The sequence below is a fragment of the Ascaphus truei genome, chromosome 1, assembly GCF_040206685.1.
Source record: "Ascaphus truei isolate aAscTru1 chromosome 1, aAscTru1.hap1, whole genome shotgun sequence".
NCBI classification, from domain to species: Eukaryota; Metazoa; Chordata; class Amphibia; order Anura; family Ascaphidae; genus Ascaphus; species Ascaphus truei.
In genome coordinates, this window is record NC_134483.1 from 538,314,642 (window position 1) to 538,337,642 (window position 23,001).

Genomic DNA, 23,001 nt, shown 5'->3' on the forward strand with positions numbered 1-23,001 from the left:
AAAAACTAATTTAATAACTGATCAGGCAAGAATGCAGTTGCTTTTCTCTACGGTTGTAGAAAATGGCTTAACATATGTTTTTTAACTTGTTTTAACGTCACACAGATACAGTAAGGTTTGAAGTTTAACATGGTAAGCGCAAATCTTTTAAATATCAACTAGTCAATAAAGAGGCTTAATTCTAACATTTTCCCCATTGGTTCCTCACTCCCTGTACCCGTGGAACTCCCTCACACTCAGTATACACCAGTCTCCTTCTCTCCCCACCTTCAAGACAAACCTTAACACTCACCTCTTAAATGAAGCATTTCAATAGCCTGGACTCATGGCCACTGTCCCACACCCACAGTCACTGTTACCAAGCACTGCCATCTACTGCACTTACTCCCTCACCTGCTGTTTCTGTATGTCTCCAATCATACCACTTAGATTGTAAGCTCTCCGGGGCAGGGATTTCTTTCCTATTGTCTGATCTTATTTGTTGCACTTATTGTATTATAAATTCCCTATTGTCCTTCTTGTAAAGTGCTAAGTAGAGCTGTGGGTGCCCATACTGTATAAATAAAGCTATAATACTGTTACATACATTAGCACAACTTTCATTTTCTCTGTTTTTCTCACTCCCTCTTTTTTTTTGTTGTTGCTCCAAACAGGGGGAAATTTCAGGAATCCTAGGCGAGGTGAGAATACTTTATCCTTATGTTTTTTGTGTTCGGGTTATAATCGTTATTCTCAGTAATTGTAGAATGATTCAGACAATGGCTTTTAAGCCTTGTGCCACAAAGGGGTAATGCCCATCTGGCAGCCAAAGGGTTAATGATTGGCATGACTGTACGATGGAAAATATACGCCAGAGGGCCTATTTTATATGTTTATATATGCCGTTCATGCTATCTGGGTTACAGGCACAATGGATAGGTGGTCACAATGCCTCAAAAATAATAAAGAGAAACCACTCTCACTTGTGTCCAAATGTGAGTAAATTTTGTCAGATATTAATCCATGTCATATTCCTCAATATTCCATCCTAGGTTTGTTCGTTGTTTTTAACTTTGTTTATTATTATACAGTTTATCTTTGATAACAAACGCTATATATGCTTTTTGTTTTCATTTGATATATCTTTTTTTGTTGTTGTATAACTTCTGATGTTATTTTTATGTTATGTCTTTGTTTATACGCAACCCCGATCAGAGAATGTATGACTCAGAGCCCATCTCTCATTGGTTATTTACATCAGCCAATGAGATTGATCCGGCGAGTTCACGCCACTGCGGTGATGAGTCATACATCAGCTGGGAGCGGGGGGACGCCTATATCAGCGGTTAGAGACGCGACTGTAAAACACTCTTTGACAAAGGGCTACCGCCCGAAACGCGTTAGAGATCCTACCTGCCATGACACCATGATGTCTACCATGGAATAAAGTATGTTTTAACCTCTTACCTGCTAGTGTTTAGCCCCCAAGTTGTTTGCTGTGCTCCACTTCTTCCTCCGCAAATCTGAGTAAATACTAAAACACGTTTGTAGACCACTACATCCATTAACCACTTGGAAATAAATGAGTTGCAGCACTGTGAGCTGTTTAATATAACACAGAGAACCAGGTATACAAGAACTATACCCCAACAGCACTTGGGAGCCCTCCCAGTGAAACCCTATATAATACAACCCCCTAGGTACACTCAAATATAAAACCAAATGTACACTTATACCAATGGGGAAAAGATTTTGTATTGGTATACGCGCTCAAGAGCTGGATCAACGTGTGAATGCACTCACTATATTATCACGCGTTAACAGGGACAGGAGAATAGTTGTATATATTAACAGAATAAGTTAGTGTGAGATCTCAAGGAATATATGAGGTCCATGAAGAGACACAGTAATCCTAAAGGTACGAGCTAGTGGGCATGAACCCCGCGCTCAAGACCTCATTGGGATAGATCCTGGACCACTATTTGTAATATGGGACACACTATATACTGCGTATAGGAATGTACTCACATTTGTGATGTACCTCTGTCCTGTGCATCCTATTTGGGCGTGCTGCCAATAATTAAATTGGGTGAAACAAAAACAAGAATATGGCGCCCAGCCAAGAGAGCGGGTCAAAAAGATGAATACAAAATTACTTTATTGTATCCATATTAAAAAAACCGAGGTGTAGCAACCCTTTGTTTTTTAATATGTATACAATAAAGTAATATTTTATTAATCTTTTTGACCCGCTCTCTTGGCTGGGCGCCATATTCTTGTTTTTGTTTATACCAATGAGGCAGCTTCGGAGAGGAGGACTTAGAGCAGTACTCACTGTCTTGGAAATCAAGGCAATGGGTAAATACAGCATACACAATATTATCAAATAGTATGACTACTATCTAATCTAATTTGTAAATGTCAATCAGTTTGCTGACCCCAGTGAGGGATGGGCCTGATGCAGCTGATGCTATATACCCAGTAGCACTCACCTCCTCTGTTGGCGTATATATGTCTACTAGAAGTAGAGGTTGTTTCTAATACTACTGTAAATTGTTAGGTAAACCGAAGTAGGGCATACAAAGTGTTCCCAATGGTCCTGTATGTCCTATTTACAGTAGTTATTTTATACACAGTTCTCTGGTAATGAGGACATCTGAAATCTAAAGGGGAACAATGGCACTACTTAGAAACACGAGGAGAACGGGTTTGGGGACTATAGGAGATGTCAAAAGTGCAGTCCATAAAAAGAGCAACTGAAATGGGTGGAGAGTTGCATGACTAGAAGCATAAGTTAGATACGAGCATTGGTGGATGTAGAAGGTACAAAGAAGAGTGAATCTCAGTTGGGAGATGTCTAAGTCAAACAGCATGGCACAGAAAAGGCAGTGGGACCAGAATATTAGACAGAGGTAAAGATCACAAACCTACATCATAGGGTGCTCGGGTCATTAATACCGGGGGCGGGGGGGAAGCCCAAGCATAGGCAAAGTGCTTTCTATATATCCTTATACGGCACAGATGGGTGGAGTTAAAGGGTGAATTAATTTGTTGGGTGCCCATATTTTCACTCTACTTATCCGTGAAGTAAAAAGAGGTATAGACCGTGTGCTACAACACGTTATGGTAACACTGCAGGACGGATTCTGGAACATGGCACAACACCATATTGTTACATTGTCTTACTGAAATGGAACCACGTCTTTGGGAAATGAATGCAATTAAGCCAAAGTGCTCCGTGTTTACCACTTACGGAGGATGTCTTCAAAGTTATTTACTTCATCATTTTGTTAAACGTGGTCTTGGTCACAAGAAAAGGAGTTAAAGGGAATTTTATCTTAATAATTAGAAATGTATCATCATAACATTGTTGTAACAGGGGACTTATCCCTGTTCACAAATGTGCCTCTAATCCAGCAGTGTGGTGGTTAACTGCTGGTAGCAAATTAACTAACACCACCTGCCTGATTACAGGTGGTAGAAAAAGCCTGCCTTTGAGACAGGAAGTGACTCCTTAGCTCACGTGTGAGCTGAACTTTGGAGACAGAGCAGAGGTTCTTGAGTCTCCCAGGAGAGACTGACCAAGAGAACACAGATCTCTGGAGCTGACAAATAAGACTTCTAAACCTGGATGCTGACATTTTCTGTACACACACGGGTGCGGTTCCAGGAGAGCAGAGAAGCTTACTCTACAGCAGCTAACAGATAAGACTTTTATTACAAGACTTTTTATATCTGTTCATTTCATGCTATGTGTTTGGGGCTGGGAGACATGCTTATCTAAGGGAGTTGTGAATTGCATAGTATTTCACTAGAAATACTCCCAAGTGAATAGAGGCTTTGTTTCCCCCTTGTTTGGATGGTTTCCTGATGTTAAGGAAAAGGCACAATAAAGCCTTGTTATAATTTCACCTTACAAAAGTCTCCAATTGTGTACCTCTGTGAGTGTCCGCCTACATATGGTGTCCGAAGTGGGACGAGAGGTCGTCTTTGAAGTTAGAAAGGACCGGAGATTTTTTCTGTGAATTTTTTTATGCTTTTTGCCTACTAACAGTCTGAGCAACTTAAAAAAAAAAACTCTCAGGCAGCAGAGACCAGAGTTAAAGTGATACACACCACTGCACTAAAACCACAGATGGACTCTTTTCCCCAATCCCAAGAGGAGAGAGACTGCTGAAGCAGCTAAACCTTATTTGCCTATCACAAAGTGTAATATGGTCATTGAAATAGGGGTTTTGCCTTCCAGCCATAGTCAGGGTTCAAGAAGTGAGTCAGCCCTTAAAAAGGGATAGGTGTTTGTTGTTTTCAAAAGTTTCGCTGAAGCAGTGAATACAGATGGTGACCCACGAGCGGTACTGATTTTGCAAATAAAGGTTGCCACACCGCATTGGACTACCAGCTGTGAATGGAGTATATGCAGAAAAGTGTGAAAATTAATACAAGACTGTGCTGAAGCAGGGGAATTTTTAGCAAACAAATGCTGAGTGTAAAATTGCCCTACAGGGGAAAAAGGTATTGCTGAACTGTGTAAAAGGTATTCCAAAGCCAATTGCTGAGTGTTGTCACCCTGCCGGGAATGAAAGAAATAGTCCACTGCAAAGAATGTTTTTTTTTCTGCAAGTAAAAAAAAGTATGCCTATATATCTTGGGAGCAAAACAGACACCCAAAGTGTGAAGTGTGAATGCCATAATACCCAAAGATGAGACTGAAAATGACTGAACTCAAGCAGAAAACCAAGTTCTGTTGCTGAAGCAGAGGGATTGCATCTAGCAAGTAAATGGTGTAAAGCAAACAGAAGTTTTTACCTAGCAACCACACATTCGGCATACCTAATGAGAGATTATACCTAGCAAGTAAATGGTGCAAAGCAAATAGACGTTTTTACCTAGCAACTGCACATCTTGTATACCTGATGAGAGAAAATGCGTGCACAGTACTGCTGATATTGTGGAACTTATCCAGGAAAGGAAAAGTCTACAGAGATGCCTGTGAGAGCTACGACCTCTACAAGCAAAATATGCCCATCTGTAGGACTACCACAATTGGGGGTTCTAGCAAATACAGTGGCAACAGCTGCAATAGCGCCTCCTGAGGTCAGGAAGAAAATTACACCGATTACAAGATGCAGCGTTCCTGTAATGAACCCTACCCCACGGAAGAGTGGCCCTTCCAGTCCAATAAAGAGGAAGACATCTCTTACGTCGAACCCGAACCGAGTCACATCCACAAAACACCCCAAGAATGGTGGGGGTGCCTGAACTCGGCACGAACAGAAAAGACCGCCCTCTATGATGACAAATATGGTCGACAAGAGAAAGAGCGGGAGCAGCAGATCACCCAATATCTCTGTCAGCTAAAGCAACTGCAAGTAAAGCCTGGCGTATATATAATGAAGCTGCTAAAGTATCAAATAAAGAAGGAGACCCCAGTATTCCGGATGGGACGGAGTCATCCAAAACAAAAAAGCGGAAAAAGAAAAAGAAAATCGGTTCTTCACTTACCGTGGAAGGAACAGACACGTCCGCAGATCCTGTGGAGGAAAAGGGGGACCGAGTTGCCCTGCAGCCTAGAGAAAATGGAGAATTCATCCCGCGGTTAACCGAATATCCAGAGGACCCAAGGCAGAAGTCGTGTACCCCAAAGAAGTGTCTGTCCGGTGCCAACAGTGAGGAACCCCCAACCAGTCATCCCAGGGAAGTGGAGCCGGAACCAGTGAGTGATGATCCCTTGACCAGCCCTGAAGATGCCCTGAAAAATGCCAGGCATGACTGTGATATGCTCCGTGAACAATTGAAACAAAAGGAAGATGGTTACACAGAGCTACAGAAAAATAACGTGAGGCTACAAAAACATGTGCTCGCAATGTACTCTGCAGCCAGGACAGAATTGGACGATCTCAAGACTGAGCTAGATACTGCAAATGCTACTATTTCCACCATGGATGAAAAGCAGAGCCAATCTAATAAAATGATGACTAAGCTGAAACGGAAGTATGAGGAGGCACTAAAGCAGATGACAGTATTCCAGCAAGAGGTTCACACTCTTCGCATAGAGCTGAATGTCTCACAACAGGAGCTCAACCGGATAGAGGTGACGTATCTCAGAAAGAGGTTCAGACACTCCGCAGAGCACTGGATGCCTCACATCATGAGACCAACAGTTGCCGCACAGACCTGGAAGTTTCCAGAAAGGAACTACACAGTCTCACTGAGGAGCTGGACATTGCTAAAGAAACTATTGTCTATCTTGATACAGATCTCAAAGTCTTTCAGAAGGAGCTTCAGACCCGCAACCTAGAGAAGGCAGTCTCATGCCAGGAGATTGTCATTCTCAAAGCAGATGTGCGTAAATGGAAGGAGGACTGCAAAGAGGCCCTGAAGAATACAGAGACTGAAAAAGGAGAAAATTCAAGATTTAAAAGAGAAAACTTAAAACTGAAAGAAGAAAATTTTCAGTTGACAGAAGAAGTCAAGGAAAAGTTTGAAGCAGAGCACCGACTGCAGAACCAACTTCAAGGTCTGCGTACACACCTCCAGTATGCTGAGGATTAGCAGCAAACGCTGCAGGAAGAAAAGCTGCAGGCTGCTAAAGAGGTACAAGCGCTGCAGGAACGTCTGAATACCCAGTACGTCCCCACAGAGCAGTATGAGGAGCTAAAGGCCACGCTGCATGTCACCAGAGCATCATTGGAGGCGGAGCTTCGATACCAGGTGACTCTGTATGAGAGGGAGCGTGAGAAGGCTCAGTAACTGGAGCTGGAGAGACAGAGAGACTGTTCATTCCCTTGAGTCAGTACACCAAGGAGAAAACAAACGCATCGGCAACCTTGACGACAAAAATTACAGAGCTCCAGAATATGAAGGAGACACTGATACAGGCTCAGAGAAAGCAAAGTGCGCAGATAAATTCCCTGAGAAGAGACTTGCAAGACGCACTCAAAAAATAGGGATCTCTCACGGATGAGATTACAGTCCTACAAGGACAAGTATTGACCCTGACTAAGCGTCAGTATCCCACGGCCACAAAAACCCATGAAGACAAGGGTACAGTGAGAGCTGGGAATACCGCTCATCTGAAAGACAAGGTTGCAAAATTTGAACCACCTAAACAAGCACTAGCAAAACCTTCAGCCACCCAACAGGCAACAAAAGAAGGTACACGTGCTGAATATGACTACTATCTAATCTAATTTGTAAATGTCAATCAGTTTGCTGACCCCAGTGAGGGATGGGCCTGATGCAGCTGATGCTATATACCCAGTAGCACTCACCTCCTCTGTTGGCGTATATATGTCTACTAGAAGTAGAGGTTGTTTCTAATACTACTGTAAATTGTTAGGTAAACCGAAGTAGGGCATACAAAGTGTTCCCAATGGTCCTGTATGTCCTACTTACAGTAGTTATTTTATACACAGTTCTCTGGTAATGAGGACATCTGAAATCTAAAGGGGAACAATGGCACTACTTAGAAACACGAGGAGAACGGGTTTGGGGACTATAGGAGATGTCAAAAGTGCAGTCCATAAAAAGAGCAACTGAAATGGGTGGAGAGTTGCATGACTAGAAGCATAAGTTAGATACGAGCATTGGTGGATGTAGAAGGTACAAAGAAGAGTGAATCTCAGTTGGGAGATGTCTAAGTCAAACAGCATGGCACAGAAAAGGCAGTGGGACCAGAATATTAGACAGAGGTAAAGATCACAAACCTACATCATAGGGTGCTCGGGTCATTAATACCGGGGGCGGGGGGGAAGCCCAAGCATAGGCAAAGTGCTTTCTATATATCCTTATACGGCACAGACGGGTGGAGTTAAAGGGTGAATTAATTTGTTGGGTGCCCATATTTTCACTCTACTTATCCGTGAAGTAAAAAGAGGTATAGACCGTGTGCTACAACACGTTATGGTAACACTGCAGGACGGATTCTGGAACATGGCACAACACCATATTGTTACATTGTCTTACTGAAATGGAACCACGTCTTTGGGAAATGAATGCAATTAAGCCAAAGTGCTCCGTGTTTACCACTTACGGAGGACGTCTTCAAAGTTATTTACTTCATCATTTTGTTAAACGTGGTCTTGGTCACAAGAAAAGGAGTTAAAGGGAATTCTATCTTAATAATTAGAAATGTATCATCATAACATTGTTGTAACAGGGGACTTATCCCTGTTCACAAATGTGCCTCTAATCCAGCAGTGTGGTGGTTAACTGCTGGTAGCAAATTAACTAACACCACCTGCCTGATTACAGGTGGTAGAAAAAGCCTGCCTTTGAGACAGGAAGTGACTCCTTAGCTCACGTGTGAGCTGAACTTTGGAGACAGAGCAGAGGTTCTTGAGTCTCCCAGGAGAGACTGACCAAGAGAACACAGATCTCTGGAGCTGACAAATAAGACTTCTAAACCTGGATGCTGACATTTTCTGTGCATACACGGGTGCGGTTCCCGGAGAGCAAAGAAGCTTACTCTACCGCAGCTAACATATAAGACTTTTATTACAAGACTTTTTATATCTGTTCATTTCATGCTATGTGTTTGGGGCTGGGAGACATGCTTATCTAAGGGAGTTGTGAATTGCATAGTATTTCACTAGAAATACTCCCAAGTGAATAGAGGCTTTGTTTCCCCCTTGTTTGGATGGTTTCCTGATGTTAAGGAAAAGGCACAATAAAGCCTTGTTATAATTTCACCTTACAAAAGTCTCCAATTGTGTACCTCTGTGAGCGTCCGTCTACAATTGTCTTTTACAAAAAAAAAATGGAAATGAAGGTCTTCTATATTGTTCTAAGCATCAATATAGTGGATGACACATTGTATAACATGTATTGTATTTGATGAAGGTGCAGTTTGAATGTTGTGACTCCAGAAAGCCGAGTACATTCAGATGCACCAGACGTTACTTTACAAAGTTGACTCTATAACAAATACCGTTTACTACATACAGTATGGGAAGAATATCAAATGTACCTAAAGTATTGTAGCTAATTAAACAATATGTGATGCAATGCGTTCTAGATCCTGGACTGCACCTTACAGCTGCTGGAAGAGAATTTTCCGAGCCGGACAATATTTTAATCTATGACAAAATGTAGTCAATCTACCCCTTTACGTTGAGTCATTTGAGATATCAAGGGGAATCCTTGCTCACAAGGTATTCTAAATAGAAAGGGAAATTCGTGGCAATGAAGATTGAAGTGCTGTACTGAAAGGATTCACTGTAGACACATGGTTGGTAGGCATGTCCAGCACACCAGGTGATAAGGAAAGTATACTAGTCATGGTCAGAATGTGTACACCTCAATTCGTGTACATGGAGCATTCTAGTGCTTTAGCGGAGCTCCGCAGATACTGATTGGCATGACTCTCAGTGGAATGCATTTGTCATTGTAACTGTGTGTGTATGTGTATATATACACACACACACATATATATATATACACACACATATATATAAAAATATATATAAACTAAGTGTATATATAGGCATGGCTTCTGGAATGGAGTTTCTCTAATACTTTTACATATACATTATTTCCCATTTATATGCTAAAATCACCAGTTTGTGTTGTGAAAACTGTAATAATTGCATGTGAATCACCTGCACATTGCATTTTTTTCACTGAGTCAAATACTGTTGTAGATTAGTCTATCAATAGCATATAATCTAATTGAATAACTACATGCACCTCCCCTTCACCAGAGTTAAGAAGCTGTAAAAATGCCTTCATGTTTCAAAGTGCAATCATTTCAAGATCCTGAACAATTGTAGTTGTATTAAGTCTCACAATGCAAAATTGTAAACATGCTGAAGGGATCTCAGTGGATAGTTACACGATATGCTGTGAGCAGAATGGTCCCCTGCTCTGGCGGTGATATCTTCCTTCTATTTGGATGTAGCCAATCAATGGGCACCCTGATTTATCACAGGGCGGGACAGCACAAGATATCACACCTCACTATTGCTTGAACTGTCTGAAAAGTGATTTTAATGATATCTTTGCTTTTCTCTCCTTTCTTCCTTTTTCTTCTTCAATTTTGGGATTGGTGCACAGCAGCTGCTTATACCTGGCTTCTTCACCGAGGGGCTCCTTGATTGGGTACCTTTTATCTTAGTGATCTTACTGTACATCTCTTATGTGCTTACCTTTTATACGCAAGCCCTTTGGTTTTCAAGTAAAACAAAAAAAAAACTAAATGGGTAATTGATGAAAATGCCAAGAGTGCCTTAGTGTCCAAACCAGCCCAAGATTTCCCAGGGAAATTACATCCGCGTTGCACATTTGCACCTACTTTGGCTGACAGCTGCTATATGCCACCATTGAGTCAATGTATTTAGGAAACTACAGCACCTTAAATCTGGGATAAAGTAATGTAGTAGAAATGACAGGGGGAGGTCAATTTCAGCTGCAGGCATTTTTATTTTATTTATAAAATGATTTACTGGGAAATAATACGTTGTACATTAAATGAACAGAGGTTATATATTCAGACATTGCATGCACAGTTAAAGATCATATATGGTGTTTAACAGTTACAGACCAGATTAAAATGTGAGAAAGCTGAAGTCTTCAAAGAACTTAGATCAGTGGCGACTGTGAGAGTCTCCGGTAGATTGTTCCAGTTTTGGGGTGCACGGTAAGAGAAGGATGTAGAACCTTGGGACCATGAACAGTCGTTTGGAGTCAGATCTCACGTGATAAAAGCTGGGTGAGGAGCTTGTTCAGATAGGTGTAAATAGCATGTAATTGATTTATATGGACATCATTTTTACCCTGTGTCTCTTAGACACCATTTTCATATAGTGAGAAACAAGGTAACTCTCCGCTATCAATGCAGTAAATTTGACTCTCGTGCAGCTACAGTACTGCATTGTTAACTGGTTATTATTTAGCTTCTGTCTTTATTAAATTGGAGACTTTGGGAGGTCAAAGGGATTTCCATGCGATAGTGCCCCAATTAGCACTATCACAGTTTAATGCATAACCCCCTTAGTAACACGGTATTCAACTTATTTCTATGTTAATATAACTTTATTTTGGCCATGTCTCTCAGCCAGCAGTTTGGGCATGTTTGTATTGAGGAATATTAGTTAATTAGCGTAATCAGTGGTTACCTTTCTTACAATTGACATATTCTAATAGTTAGAGTAGAAAATGCAGCATGGCTCCAATGGCGTCCACTTGGTATAGAAAGGTCCCATTATATGTTCATACATTTTGAAAACCGTACTCTTGGCACTTTGATAAAATGACCCCAAATAACACGACACTATCCAGCATTTCCCATCTATATACAGTATTGTGTTCTCGGTGACTTGCTCTCTTGATAGCATGAAAACCGTGCAGTGGAAACCTCACTGTATGTTTATGTGATACTGGTTCTTCTGTAAAATCCAAATTTGTTTGTTGACACCGCTGAAAACCAAAAGACTCTGTTTTTCCTTAACCCTTTAATGCCAGAGTGTACTGAGAGGTGCGAGTTATGCCCGGAAGGTTTCGCTTCGCAATCAGTTTCACCCTGTCTGGCATTGAATTAACCCTTCAATGCCAGAGTATACTGAGGTGCGAGTTATGCCCGGAAGGTTTCTGCCTGTCTGGCATTGCATGTGCTTTTTGTTTCTTTCACTGTAACTGATATGAATTGTCTTCATCCCACGTTATTAAACAACTAATTATTAGGCGGTGTGGTGCATTAGTAGTATACATTCATGTTTGTCATTCTAATACTGTGCAGTGTCATTAAAAAACTAATTCTGGGGTCTATGTATCAGGGTCATTGGGACGTAAAATTGCTGGTCCTCGTTATTCATAAAAGGATGTTACGGGTTATTGCACCCAAAGGGTTGATAACTCCCATTAACTTGCAAGGGAATTAACCCCTGTGTGGGTGCATTAACCTGTAACAGAGCTTGCTGACTAATGCCATGAGAGAGGCATGTTCAGATTGAGTACCAAGGTAATAAGCATCTATTTTGTCCTGTGTGTATCTACTTGCGATTTGGACAGTGCCCGTGGTTATGGAGGAGTTAAGCAACGCACTTGTAATAATATGGTGCATCAGATTCTGATGTTGAGCCGTATGTACCCTTATATCCCCTTAATCTCATCAAGCTTCTTACATCTGATTTGCTCCAAATGTAGTGCGCCACTCAGTAGAACCAGGGACATATAAGAGACATACACACATACATCTGATGCAGTTGCAAGCACAGCATTAAGAATAAAATTAGCTGTGTATAATAGCAGGTTCTCTTTTCTTGCTACGTAGACCTCTTGGGGCTTATTAGATAAAGTGCGATAATACACGAAAACTCCAATTGTGTCTAAACCTTCATTATAACCATGTGTCTGACAATTGATATGTATTCCATTAGAATATTAATTAACTACCATTGGACGTTTCGAAGCTGCAGCGTTTTTCATGGCTTGGGTTGCTATATGTCAAACTCCGAACATAGCAGCTCAGTCGGTAATTTGACTCTGAATCACATGTACAGTATAAAGATATTCTGCACCTATATTTTCCTGCCTGCATCAATGAGGGGGGTCTCACAGGTGATATAACGTGACACATGATAATGATTCTGTATTTTGCCCATCAACTTGGACCATCCCCGTTTGCTGCTTCATAAAACAGTTCTGCGAGGTCTCAGGGGTCCGTTCGCCTCTCTGACTGGAACTTGTGCTTCAGATTTTGGGTTGAACTTATTGCTTTTTTTTTTTTGTATTTGACACTGTTTCAAACTGAGACAATAAGAAAAATGTGAGGACATTGTTGAGATTGATACATAACCCTTATTGTGCTTTGCCCTATGCACTTATTTGTGAAGAAAGGCCTTACTGGCAGTCAGCATTTCTAAATTCTTTTTGTTGGACCCACACAAGAACATAGTTGTTCTACATGTATAGGTTTGCCCAAAGAAGCCAACCCCCCCTCTACTCTGCACCACTTGTTAAACAAACATGTTATAGTTTATGGTGTGACAACCATGTGGTCTGTTTACTAAAGTCCACCAGCTGCAGCACTGGCTCCAAACCTGCACACAATAATTGCATCAGGCTTATCAAAATAATTGCTTTCAATTGAATTATTACATTTATTTATTTTTTAAACGTATGGCCCTGTTTTCTGCTTTGGTTTTGCTCCAGACTTTAATTAATAGATCCCAGCGGGACACACACACACACAGAGAACATTCACATTTATTGCGAGATGAAAGAGATTGTGACGTTTTGTTCGCTGACCTGGACACATGGTCTGTCTGTTCCAAGCAGAGATTCCATTTCATGGTCTCCTCAGAGGGACAACATTAGATCCGGAAGTATTCCTTGTAGATGTCTCGCCACCTATAGATGTATGAAATTGTTGAGCAAGTGGTTTGAATTTAGTTACGTGAATGTTGACATTTTAGAGCCACAAACTCCCCTGGGTTCAAAGAAGTCGTACTAGAAAATGTCTTGTTTTGCTCTCGTATATAAAACAACCTTTCATCTCTAATAGATGTGTTTTTTTTTCTTTATCCACCAGCATATTGTAATATATTTTTCACCGTAACTTCTTCAGTGCAGAATTATCAGTGGACTTCAGGTCCTATTGACCAACCACCAGTTCCCTTATTTTTTAAGGGTGTTGTCACAATGAAGAGGAAGTAAATGGACTAGTGGTGAGATGCAAACACCACTGTAAAAGTACGAATGGAACGATCCTCACGGAGCAGTAATGTCGCCAATAATCCAATAAATAGAGTGGAAATCCTCCAGACAAGAGGAGGTTGGCTTCATAGCATAATAAATAGGGGCCAATGTGTCATTTTTTGTCAGTACTTCTGGTCTTTACAATATAACACACTCATCAATCTCTAATTAATACTTACTAATAAAATAGGATGTAGCTCAGCTTGGGAATCCGGTTAATGTAAAAAAAGAATATTCCAAGTTGTTGATGAAATAAACTTCTTTTTTTGACCGAATTGTGACATTGAAAGAAATGCTTTTTTTTTTGTATACTAAAAATGTCTAATGCGGTCACAGGCAGAAAATAATGCAGAGAGTCAAAGCAAACGCTTTTTTGCATTATTATACAGCACCTCCAAACCTATTATTTCATTTAAATTAAACCTCAAACTAACTTATGTACATCAGACGTGAGACAGAGGTCTTATTAACTCATTTTTTGTTATTATTTCGTAGTCCGCAGACACAGACCTGCCGTATCCTCCCCCCCAGAGGGAAAACAATGTTTATATGGTTCCTCAAGGAATCAAGCCGGTTCTTCAGCGCACTGCTATCGAGGTGAGTGTTCCAACATCGGTTCCATGTCATTACCAATGGAAAACCAGTGTGAGCAGGGAGCGCCGATATAAGGTACAGGCCCATGGTAACCGGCACTAGTCCATAAGACACATTAAGAAGACACGTAGGAGCCCATTCTTTGAATGGGTTGTGTAAGGTGTCCTCCAGCGCCTCAAGGTGACTTATGGAAAGCACCGCTTAGTAAATATGGGCAAAAATGTATGCAATATAACCAATTATGAACCTGTTTCAGAAGGGGCAATATGTCATTGAAGAGTTCATGTTTTGCATTCCCATTTGAATATAAGAATGTCACTACAATGACAACTATTACAGAGGAAAGGGACCTGGAAGTCATTATTTCAGCCGACTTAAATGCCAGCTGGATTGGACTGTATGTTGTATAGGGAGAGGCATTAGTGGCAGAGAGAGAGAGGCAGTGATGCCACTTTATAGATTATTGGCAAGACCTCACCTAGGGTGCTGGGCTCAGTTCTGGAGACCATGTCTGCAGAAGGACATTGTGCAGATACGGGCTACTAAAATGGCGCATGGTCTGCATCATAAAAGTATTCTGGAAAGACTAAAGAACGTCAACATGTGCAGCTGGATGGAAAAAAGGTAGAGGGGGGGATGTGATGGAAACCAAGAGAAGCGCTAGATCAAGAGGCCATGCTCTGACGCCGGAGGGTGGCCGGCTAACGGGGAATGTGAGGAAAGACTTCTTCATGGAGAGGGTGGTAGACTGGTGGAATGGCCTCCCAACTGAGGTGGTAGGGGCTAATACAGAAAAGGAATTCAAGAATGCTTGGGATAGAAATAAGGGTGTGAAAGAAAACCAATGATCTAATGAGGTCTGAGGTTTTACAGCAGATGGGTAATTGCGCAGACTGGACGGACCAAATGGCTCTTATCTGCCGTCAAACTCTACAGTATGTTTCTATGAATATATGCGTGCTGCAATATACAATGCTGAATATTACATTGCACTTCAAACCAAGAAAAGCCTGTGTTGTTGTTGAATAACAACCCAAAATAATTGCAGCTGCTGCCCGTCAGTGCCCACTTACTCTGTAATATGAGCTGGTAGAATATGGAAACGCTTTGAATCATTAAAAACATTTTTGCATATCTGTTTGGTATAAAAACTTTAGGATTTGCAGAAGAGGGGGATACAGTGGCGGGAATGGCAAATTTTTAATTCTTTAGCCAAATAATTTAGCCAAATAATTTAATTAAACGACTCCCTCATGAGAAAAAAAACAGGTAAGTATTTAACTATATAATTTGTCATATTGGATGTAGTGCTGGACTTCTTGTTTTAGGAAAACCTGTTGCCTGTATGTTTCTAGGTTAACCCACGGTTCATTTAGTAAACAGGTTGTTCCTTTATTGTGCTGACATTGCAGAGATAGCCCAATGTGGGATGCAAGTCACATGTTTCTTATAGAAAATAAATAGTTATGATGTGTAAAAAAAAAAAGTGACTATCACTTTATTCAATAAAGGGACCTGGCATAATAATCTGTGAGTCCTCTAGGTGCATTATTGAGTAATTTCTGTAATATACTTTGCAAGGTTGAGATAAATATGGTCACTTTTTTGGCCCAACAGAACAATTGTGTAGAGACGGGCGAACCAGTCAAGATCCGTTACCCGGATTTCTCTGAATCTTCTATTAAAAATCTGTTCCGCCGTGTAAAATCCACAGATGGATTGTTACAGTTTAAATCCGCGCGGATTCATCCAAAACCGCCGGCGGATTGTATCTGCGTGCGGGTTGTGGAATCCACGGATGGATTGTTGGTGTTAAAAACAAAATCCACAAAAGGTTAAATGGCCCTTTTTTTAAGACTGATCCGCTGAAATCAGCGGACCAAAGGAACCGGCCGATCTGCAACGTTTCAAATCCGCAAAAACAAAAATTCGCCCATCTCTACAATTGTGTTTGGTATACAACAAAAGACAAAAAATCCCCAATGTTACATCCAAAATGACAAAGTACAGCTCAACCCCGTTATAGCGCGATCTGCTACAGCGCGGATCGCTTATAATGCAGTCTGAGAGTGGCTCCCAAATTTATAAACATCTCCAAGGGTTTAAAAAAAATAAAATAACATTCAATGCTTTATTACCCGGCATCTGCAGCTCTCGTGGTCTCATTATGTGGACCTCAAGCACCGCGTTATAACCGAGTTTAGAAGTTAAATACTATCTGTTATTCTTCTCATTAGTAAGGGTCTCTAGTCCATCCTTTATCTAAAGCATTATAAGCTGCAAGCACGTAAAGGTTAACCCTTTACTGCGGGTCCTACACCACCTGCACATGTTCTCATTATCTCTCTGCTGGAACAAGACGTCTCCCAATAGACTGGTCATCACAGGTATATATCAGGACTGGCCAATTAAAGTGGGGTGGGTGAGCTTAAACCAAGGAGGAAGGGTCACAAACCTCCCAATCGTTGTTTCCAACCTACACTTAAAAATATACACAGTCCCTGCAACATCAAGCCGAAGCTTGCAGGGACTGTGTGTTTGGTGTACAACCTCTCGCACAAAGCCAGAATAACACCTCCAAGCTGAAGTGTCCAAGAGGATGAAATTGCTGTCCCCAGAATTCAGGCCTGATTGTACAAACGGTTTCATTCTTTAGGGCAGGGGTTCTCAACTCCAGTCAAAGCCCCCTAACAGGTGGGGTTTTCAGGATATCCCGGCTTCAGCACAGGTGGCTCAATTGGCAGCTCAGTCTGCAACTAAGCCACTAATTGAGCCACATGTGCTGAAGCAGCGATATCTTTAAACGACCTGTTGGGGATCTTGAGGACTGGAGTTGAGAACCCTTGCTTTAGGGTAATCTTTTTAAACAAGAAGATCTTACAGTTGACATACTATTTACCAAGCTCCCAAAATTTACACAGAAAAGTCATTTTAAACATTTCTTAACTTTTTAACCAGTTTGGCCCCACTGGGCAACCAGAGGGTTAACACAAATGTCGGCACTGAGATTGGAAGGGAATCGGGGGTCCTGTGAGCGGTGTCTTCTTGGGGTGATGTCCCACAGACAAAAGTCGGCATCTCTACCAAAATGATTCCACTTCTTCATTTCTGTGCTGAAACCGTTGCAACGCATGGTAATGTGAATAAGCAAAACCAAATCTTCTACACATTGCCCGAAGTGCAGAAAAAAACCAAGTCACTGAACTAATAACTACTGTTAATATCACAGAGCTACACAATGTTGTGTGAACATGGTAAGGGGGAAAAGGGATATTGTGACACTATTATAGCACATCCAGATTTATAGCACTCATTCTTTGCTCACTTGCTTTCAGAGCTTTGTGGTGAGGCCTCACTGGTTATTAAATAAGCCTTTAAACGTGAGCTTGTGACCACTTCTTTGCCCGGCTTCCTGCAGGTTTTGGCATGGGGTCTCCGAAACCTGAAGAGCTACCAGCTGGCCAGTGTGACGTCCCCAAGCCTTATTGTGGAGTGTGGGGATGAAATGATCCAGTCCTGCGTTATTAAAAATGTCAAGAAGAATCCCAACTTTGATGTGTGCGTACTCTTCATGGAAGTGGTAAGACTCGTAATGCAATAAACAGATTTTTCTACAGGCCCTTAGAGCTTGGATCGTATTGAGGTCCAGGTGGCAATAAAAAGATCTTGGCAGAGCGTCAGCTACATTTTACAGGACAATATTTCTGTGCTCCTTGAATGCTTGCATATGTTTTACATATTAGAAGGTAAGGGAGCAGCAGACGGTCATTTATAACTGGTTTCCAGGGTTGCCACAAAGTACGAGACGTGTATGGAGTAACATGCAGTAGAGAAAATGCGTCTTTCTATTTTGAAGTAGGAAAGTTTCTTATAGACTGTTTTGTGCAGGTTGAGAGAAGCTAGAAAACGTCAGCACTTGCCCTAAACAAGCTCCTCTTAGCAGAAACCTAAACCCGCTAAAAATCTATGCTTATGGTAATGTATCAGGTAGCCATAAGAAAACAGCAGATCATTTTTTTTTTCCACCTGCAACTTATACAGTTGGTGCCATATTATTTGATCTAGCCTTGGGGGGTTTATAAGCCACAGCCAGAAAGCGAAAAATCCTAAACATGTGTAGGGTTTTCACACCTGAATAAAGCTCAGCTGGATTATTTATAGGGAAAAGGTGCTTCATCCTGCAGCGAGTGTCATTGTGTTGGTGTCACTTAGATACTCTCGTTAATGGTGAGATCATCTCATTAATGCCAATCAATAAACCTCAATAACTTCAATACATCCTCAATCCCTATATTCAGGAAATTCTACTTTAAATGGCATGTTTTGACTTTGAGCTGGGGCAGGGGTGGGTAACTCCAGCCCTCAAGGGCCACCAACAGGTCAGGTTGTGAAGGATATCCCTGCTTCAGCACAGGTGGCTCAATCGGTTGCTCAGTCGAAGACTGCACCAGCTGTGCTGAAGCTGGGAAATCCTGAAAACCTGACCTGTTGGAGGGGTCTTTAGGACTGAAGTTGAGAACCCCTTCTCCAGGGTTATGTTAATAGAAACAATTGTCTGCAGTGTAACTAAAGGCGCGACGATAACAAATCCAAGCAGATTGTGTTTCTCAGTTTAGAACTTTATTTCTATAATACAAGTATGGAGCTAACAGGAGGATGAAAAGACTGTTACAAAGAAATGTATGAAAGCAATCAAACCTATACTCGGTTAATCACTACGTAATTCAAGTCATATCAGTCATGCATGTAGGCGACACCCCTTAATCAATGTTAAGATGTTCAGTAGTTTAGTAGAATTCACCCCTGGTACATGTTCTGGAAACAGCATTTTACCTGTTCCAAAATAATTTGTCTTGTTGTATTATTTATCAGGCACAATCACAATATATAATCGTGGCCTTGACTTCCATGTTCCCATCTCTGATCCATCCTTATCTTTCTTGTTCTTGCATACCAATGTGCTACTGGAATATATTGACACAAACCAAGCAACAATAGTTAGTGTGTTTTTGTAACTAGAAATAGCAAAAAAATTGATCTACGAACTACCCCGTCAATAATAAAGACAAATATAGAGATGTATAGATATAATATGGTGTAAGCGCTTATTTACCTTCCTTACCCACAATTTCGCTCTCACAAATGTTGCTGCGATTGAGAGGTGATTTTTCCAGCATTATTCTGCGAGCTTTTGTACAGTATTCTTTTTTTTTTTAATTGTTGTGTTGAAAGTAACTAGTGATTTTATTTAATAAATTGTTATTTTTTTTGTTGAAAGTAATGAAAGTTAGCAGGGATTGGTCTTTAGCAGGGATTTCTGGGAAAGAATGGCCTTTAGGACCATAAATGGATCACATTGGACTAGATGCTCCTGAAGGCACTTATTTGACTGTGGAGTCCTTGACTGTTTTAGATTAGCATTATCTATCTATAATATAGTTGCTTTTTCCATTTCCTTCTCTAGAGATTACCCAAAGAGGATTTGTACAGTCCCCCGATCATTGTGAAAATCATTGACAATCGTCAGTTTGGGAGAAAGCCGGTGGTGGCTCAATGTACCATCAAGTCTTTGGAGGAATTTCACTGTGACCCTTTTGCAGAAGACATTGACCCTGAAGAAGCCCAGTCAGGTACAGTGTTAAATTCTTCTTCCGGGATCTGGCATTGATATTCCAGGTTTTGTAAATGCAACGTCTCAAGTTCAGATCTTTCCACAAGAAAAACGTGACATGTCCATGCGTACAAGTAAAGACACGAATAGTATAATGGTATAAGCTCAGAACGGACTCGGGCTTCACCAACAGAACAATTCTAATTAGTTTTTCATAAGTGCAAAAGTTATCTGACACCTAATGAAAAGGAACACACGGCAATTGCTATTATTTGTGTAACTTATCTGAAATATATATATATATATATATATATATATATATATATATATATATATATATATGTAGTTTGCGTTATTTCACCCCGCGAACGTGCTATGTCGGGACATGCATTACGAGTTAGCGGGTGGTGTCAGAGTGGAGGAGAGCAGGGTTAGATTAGAGCATATTATCAGAGCCGCGCTAACGGGACAGTGAGGGAAGTAATGCACGCTACATTCCTGTAACCAGCAGTACTGCTATATGTACAGTAAAATACAGGAGAATATTGTTACAATACAGAGTGTGAGAGATGTGTGCCGAGGTATACAAATGGAGACAGGTTTAGAGTGAAATTAATATAAGGCTTTATTGCCTGTTCCTTTAACAATGTAAGCACAAAACATAAAAGAAAAACCTGCTCCACTTTGGAGAATAACTAGACAGTACAGAATATGCCCTATCTAACTAGGTGGGTAGCTAGGCTGATTACCCCCCCAAACAAATATATATATATATATATATTATATATACACACAATAGTCACAGGTGAGCTCACAGCACCAGAGAAACACGCACGTGAGCTCACAGCACCAGAGAAACACCCAGGTGAGCTCACAGCACCAGAGAAACACCCAGGTGAGCTCACAGCATCAGAGAAACACCCAGGTGAGCTCACAGCACCAGAGAAACATGCAGGTGAGCTCAGAGCACCAGAGAAACACCCAGGTGAGCTCACAGCACCAGAGAAACACCCAGGTGAGCTCAGAGCACCAGAGAAACACCCAGGTGAGCTCACAGCACCAGAGAAACACTCAGGTGAGCTCACAGCACCAGAGAAACATGCAGGTGAGCTCACAGCACCAGAGAAACACCCAGGTGAGCTCACAGCACCAGAGAAACACGCAGGTGAGCTCACAGCACCAGAGAAACACCCAGGTGAGCTCACAGCACCAGAGAAACACCCAGGTGAGCTCAGAGCAACAGAGAAACACCCAGGTGAGCTCACAGCACCAGAGAAACACTCAGGTGAGCTCACAGCACCAGAGAAACACGCAGGTGAGCTCACAGCACCAGAGAAACACGCAGGTGAGCTCACAGCACCAGAGAAACACCCAGGTGAGCTCACAGCACCAGAGAAACACGCAGGTGAGCTCACAGCACCAGAGAAACACGCAGGTGAGCTCACAGCACCAGAGAAACACGCAGGTGAGCTCACAGCACCAGAGAAACACGCATTTTAGCTCACAGCACCAGAGAAACACCCAGGTGAGCTCACAGCACCAGAGAAACACCCAGGTGAGCTCACAGCACCAGAGAAACACGCAGGTGAGCTCACAGCACCAGAGAAACACGCAGGTGAGCTCACAGCACCAGAGAAACACGCAGGTGAGCTCACAGCACCAGAGAAACATGCAGGTTAGCTCACAGCACCAGAGAAACACGCAGGTTAGCTCACAGCACCAGAGAAACACCCAGGTGAGCTCACAGCACCAGAGAAACACCCACGTGAGCTCACAGCACCAGAGAAACACGCAGGTGAGCTCACAGCACCAGAGAAACACCCAGGTGAGCTCACAGCACCAGAGAAACACGCAGGTGAGCTCACAGCACCAGAGAAACACGCAGGTGAGCTCACAGCACCAGAGAAACACCCAGGTGAGCTCACAGCACCAGAGAAACACCCAGGTGAGCTCAGAGCACCAGAGAAACACCCAGGTGAGCTCACAGCACCAGAGAAACACTCAGGTGAGCTCACAGCACCAGAGAAACACGCAGGTGAGCTCACAGCACCAGAGAAACACCCAGGTGAGCTCACAGCACCAGAGAAACACGCAGGTGAGCTCACAGCACCAGAGAAACACGCAGGTGAGCTCACAGCACCAGAGAAACACCCAGGTGAGCTCACAGCACCAGATAAACACCCAGGTGAGCTCACAGCATCAGAGAAACACCCAGGTGAGCTCACAGCACCAGAGAAACATGCAGGTGAGCTCACAGCACTAGAGAAACACTCAGGTGAGCTCACAGCACCAGAGAAACATGCAGGTGAGCTCACAGCACCATAGAAACACCCAGGTGAGCTCACAGCACCAGAGAAACACGCAGGTGAGCTCACAGCACCAGAGAAACACCCAGGTGAGCTCACAGCACCAGAGAAACACCCAGGTGAGCTCAGAGCAACAGAGAAACACCCAGGTGAGCTCACAGCACCAGAGAAACACTCAGGTGAGCTCACAGCACCAGAGAAACACGCAGGTGAGCTCACAGCACCAGAGAAACACGCAGGTGAGCTCACAGCACCAGAGAAACACCCAGGTGAGCTCACAGCACCAGAGAAACACGCAGGTGAGCTCACAGCACCAGAGAAACACGCAGGTGAGCTCACAGCACCAGAGAAACACGCAGGTGAGCTCACAGCACCAGAGAAACACGCAGGTTAGCTCACAGCACCAGAGAAACACCCAGGTGAGCTCACAGCACCAGAGAAACACCCAGGTGAGCTCACAGCACCAGAGAAACACGCAGGTGAGCTCACAGCACCAGAGAAACACGCAGGTGAGCTCACAGCACCAGAGAAACACGCAGGTGAGCTCACAGCACCAGAGAAACATGCAGGTTAGCTCACAGCACCAGAGAAACACGCAGGTTAGCTCACAGCACCAGAGAAACACCCAGGTGAGCTCACAGCACCAGAGAAACACCCACGTGAGCTCACAGCACCAGAGAAACACGCAGGTGAGCTCACAGCACCAGAGAAACACCCAGGTGAGCTCACAGCACCAGAGAAACACGCAGGTGAGCTCACAGCACCAGAGAAACACGCAGGTGAGCTCACAGCACCAGAGAAACACCCAGGTGAGCT

General features: G+C 42.4%; 1 protein-coding gene across 16 annotated transcripts in view; it reads left to right on the plus strand.

Moving 5' to 3' along the window:
• DYSF (dysferlin) overlaps nt 1-23,001 on the plus strand; it is a 406,918-nt gene that overhangs the window by 267,966 nt on the left and 115,951 nt on the right. For 10 of the 16 annotated variants that reach the window (XM_075573113.1, XM_075573169.1, XM_075573215.1 and 7 more), the window contains 5 exons: nt 654-680; nt 10,033-10,077; nt 14,170-14,271; nt 17,687-17,848; nt 19,733-19,898. In XM_075573113.1, the coding sequence (XP_075429228.1) occupies nt 654-680; nt 10,033-10,077; nt 14,170-14,271; nt 17,687-17,848; nt 19,733-19,898 (502 nt within the window). The remainder of the gene's footprint in view (nt 1-653; nt 681-10,032; nt 10,078-14,169; nt 14,272-17,686; nt 17,849-19,732; nt 19,899-23,001) is intronic. The other 6 variants (XM_075573141.1, XM_075573105.1, XM_075573150.1 and 3 more) reach the window with 2 other exon arrangements.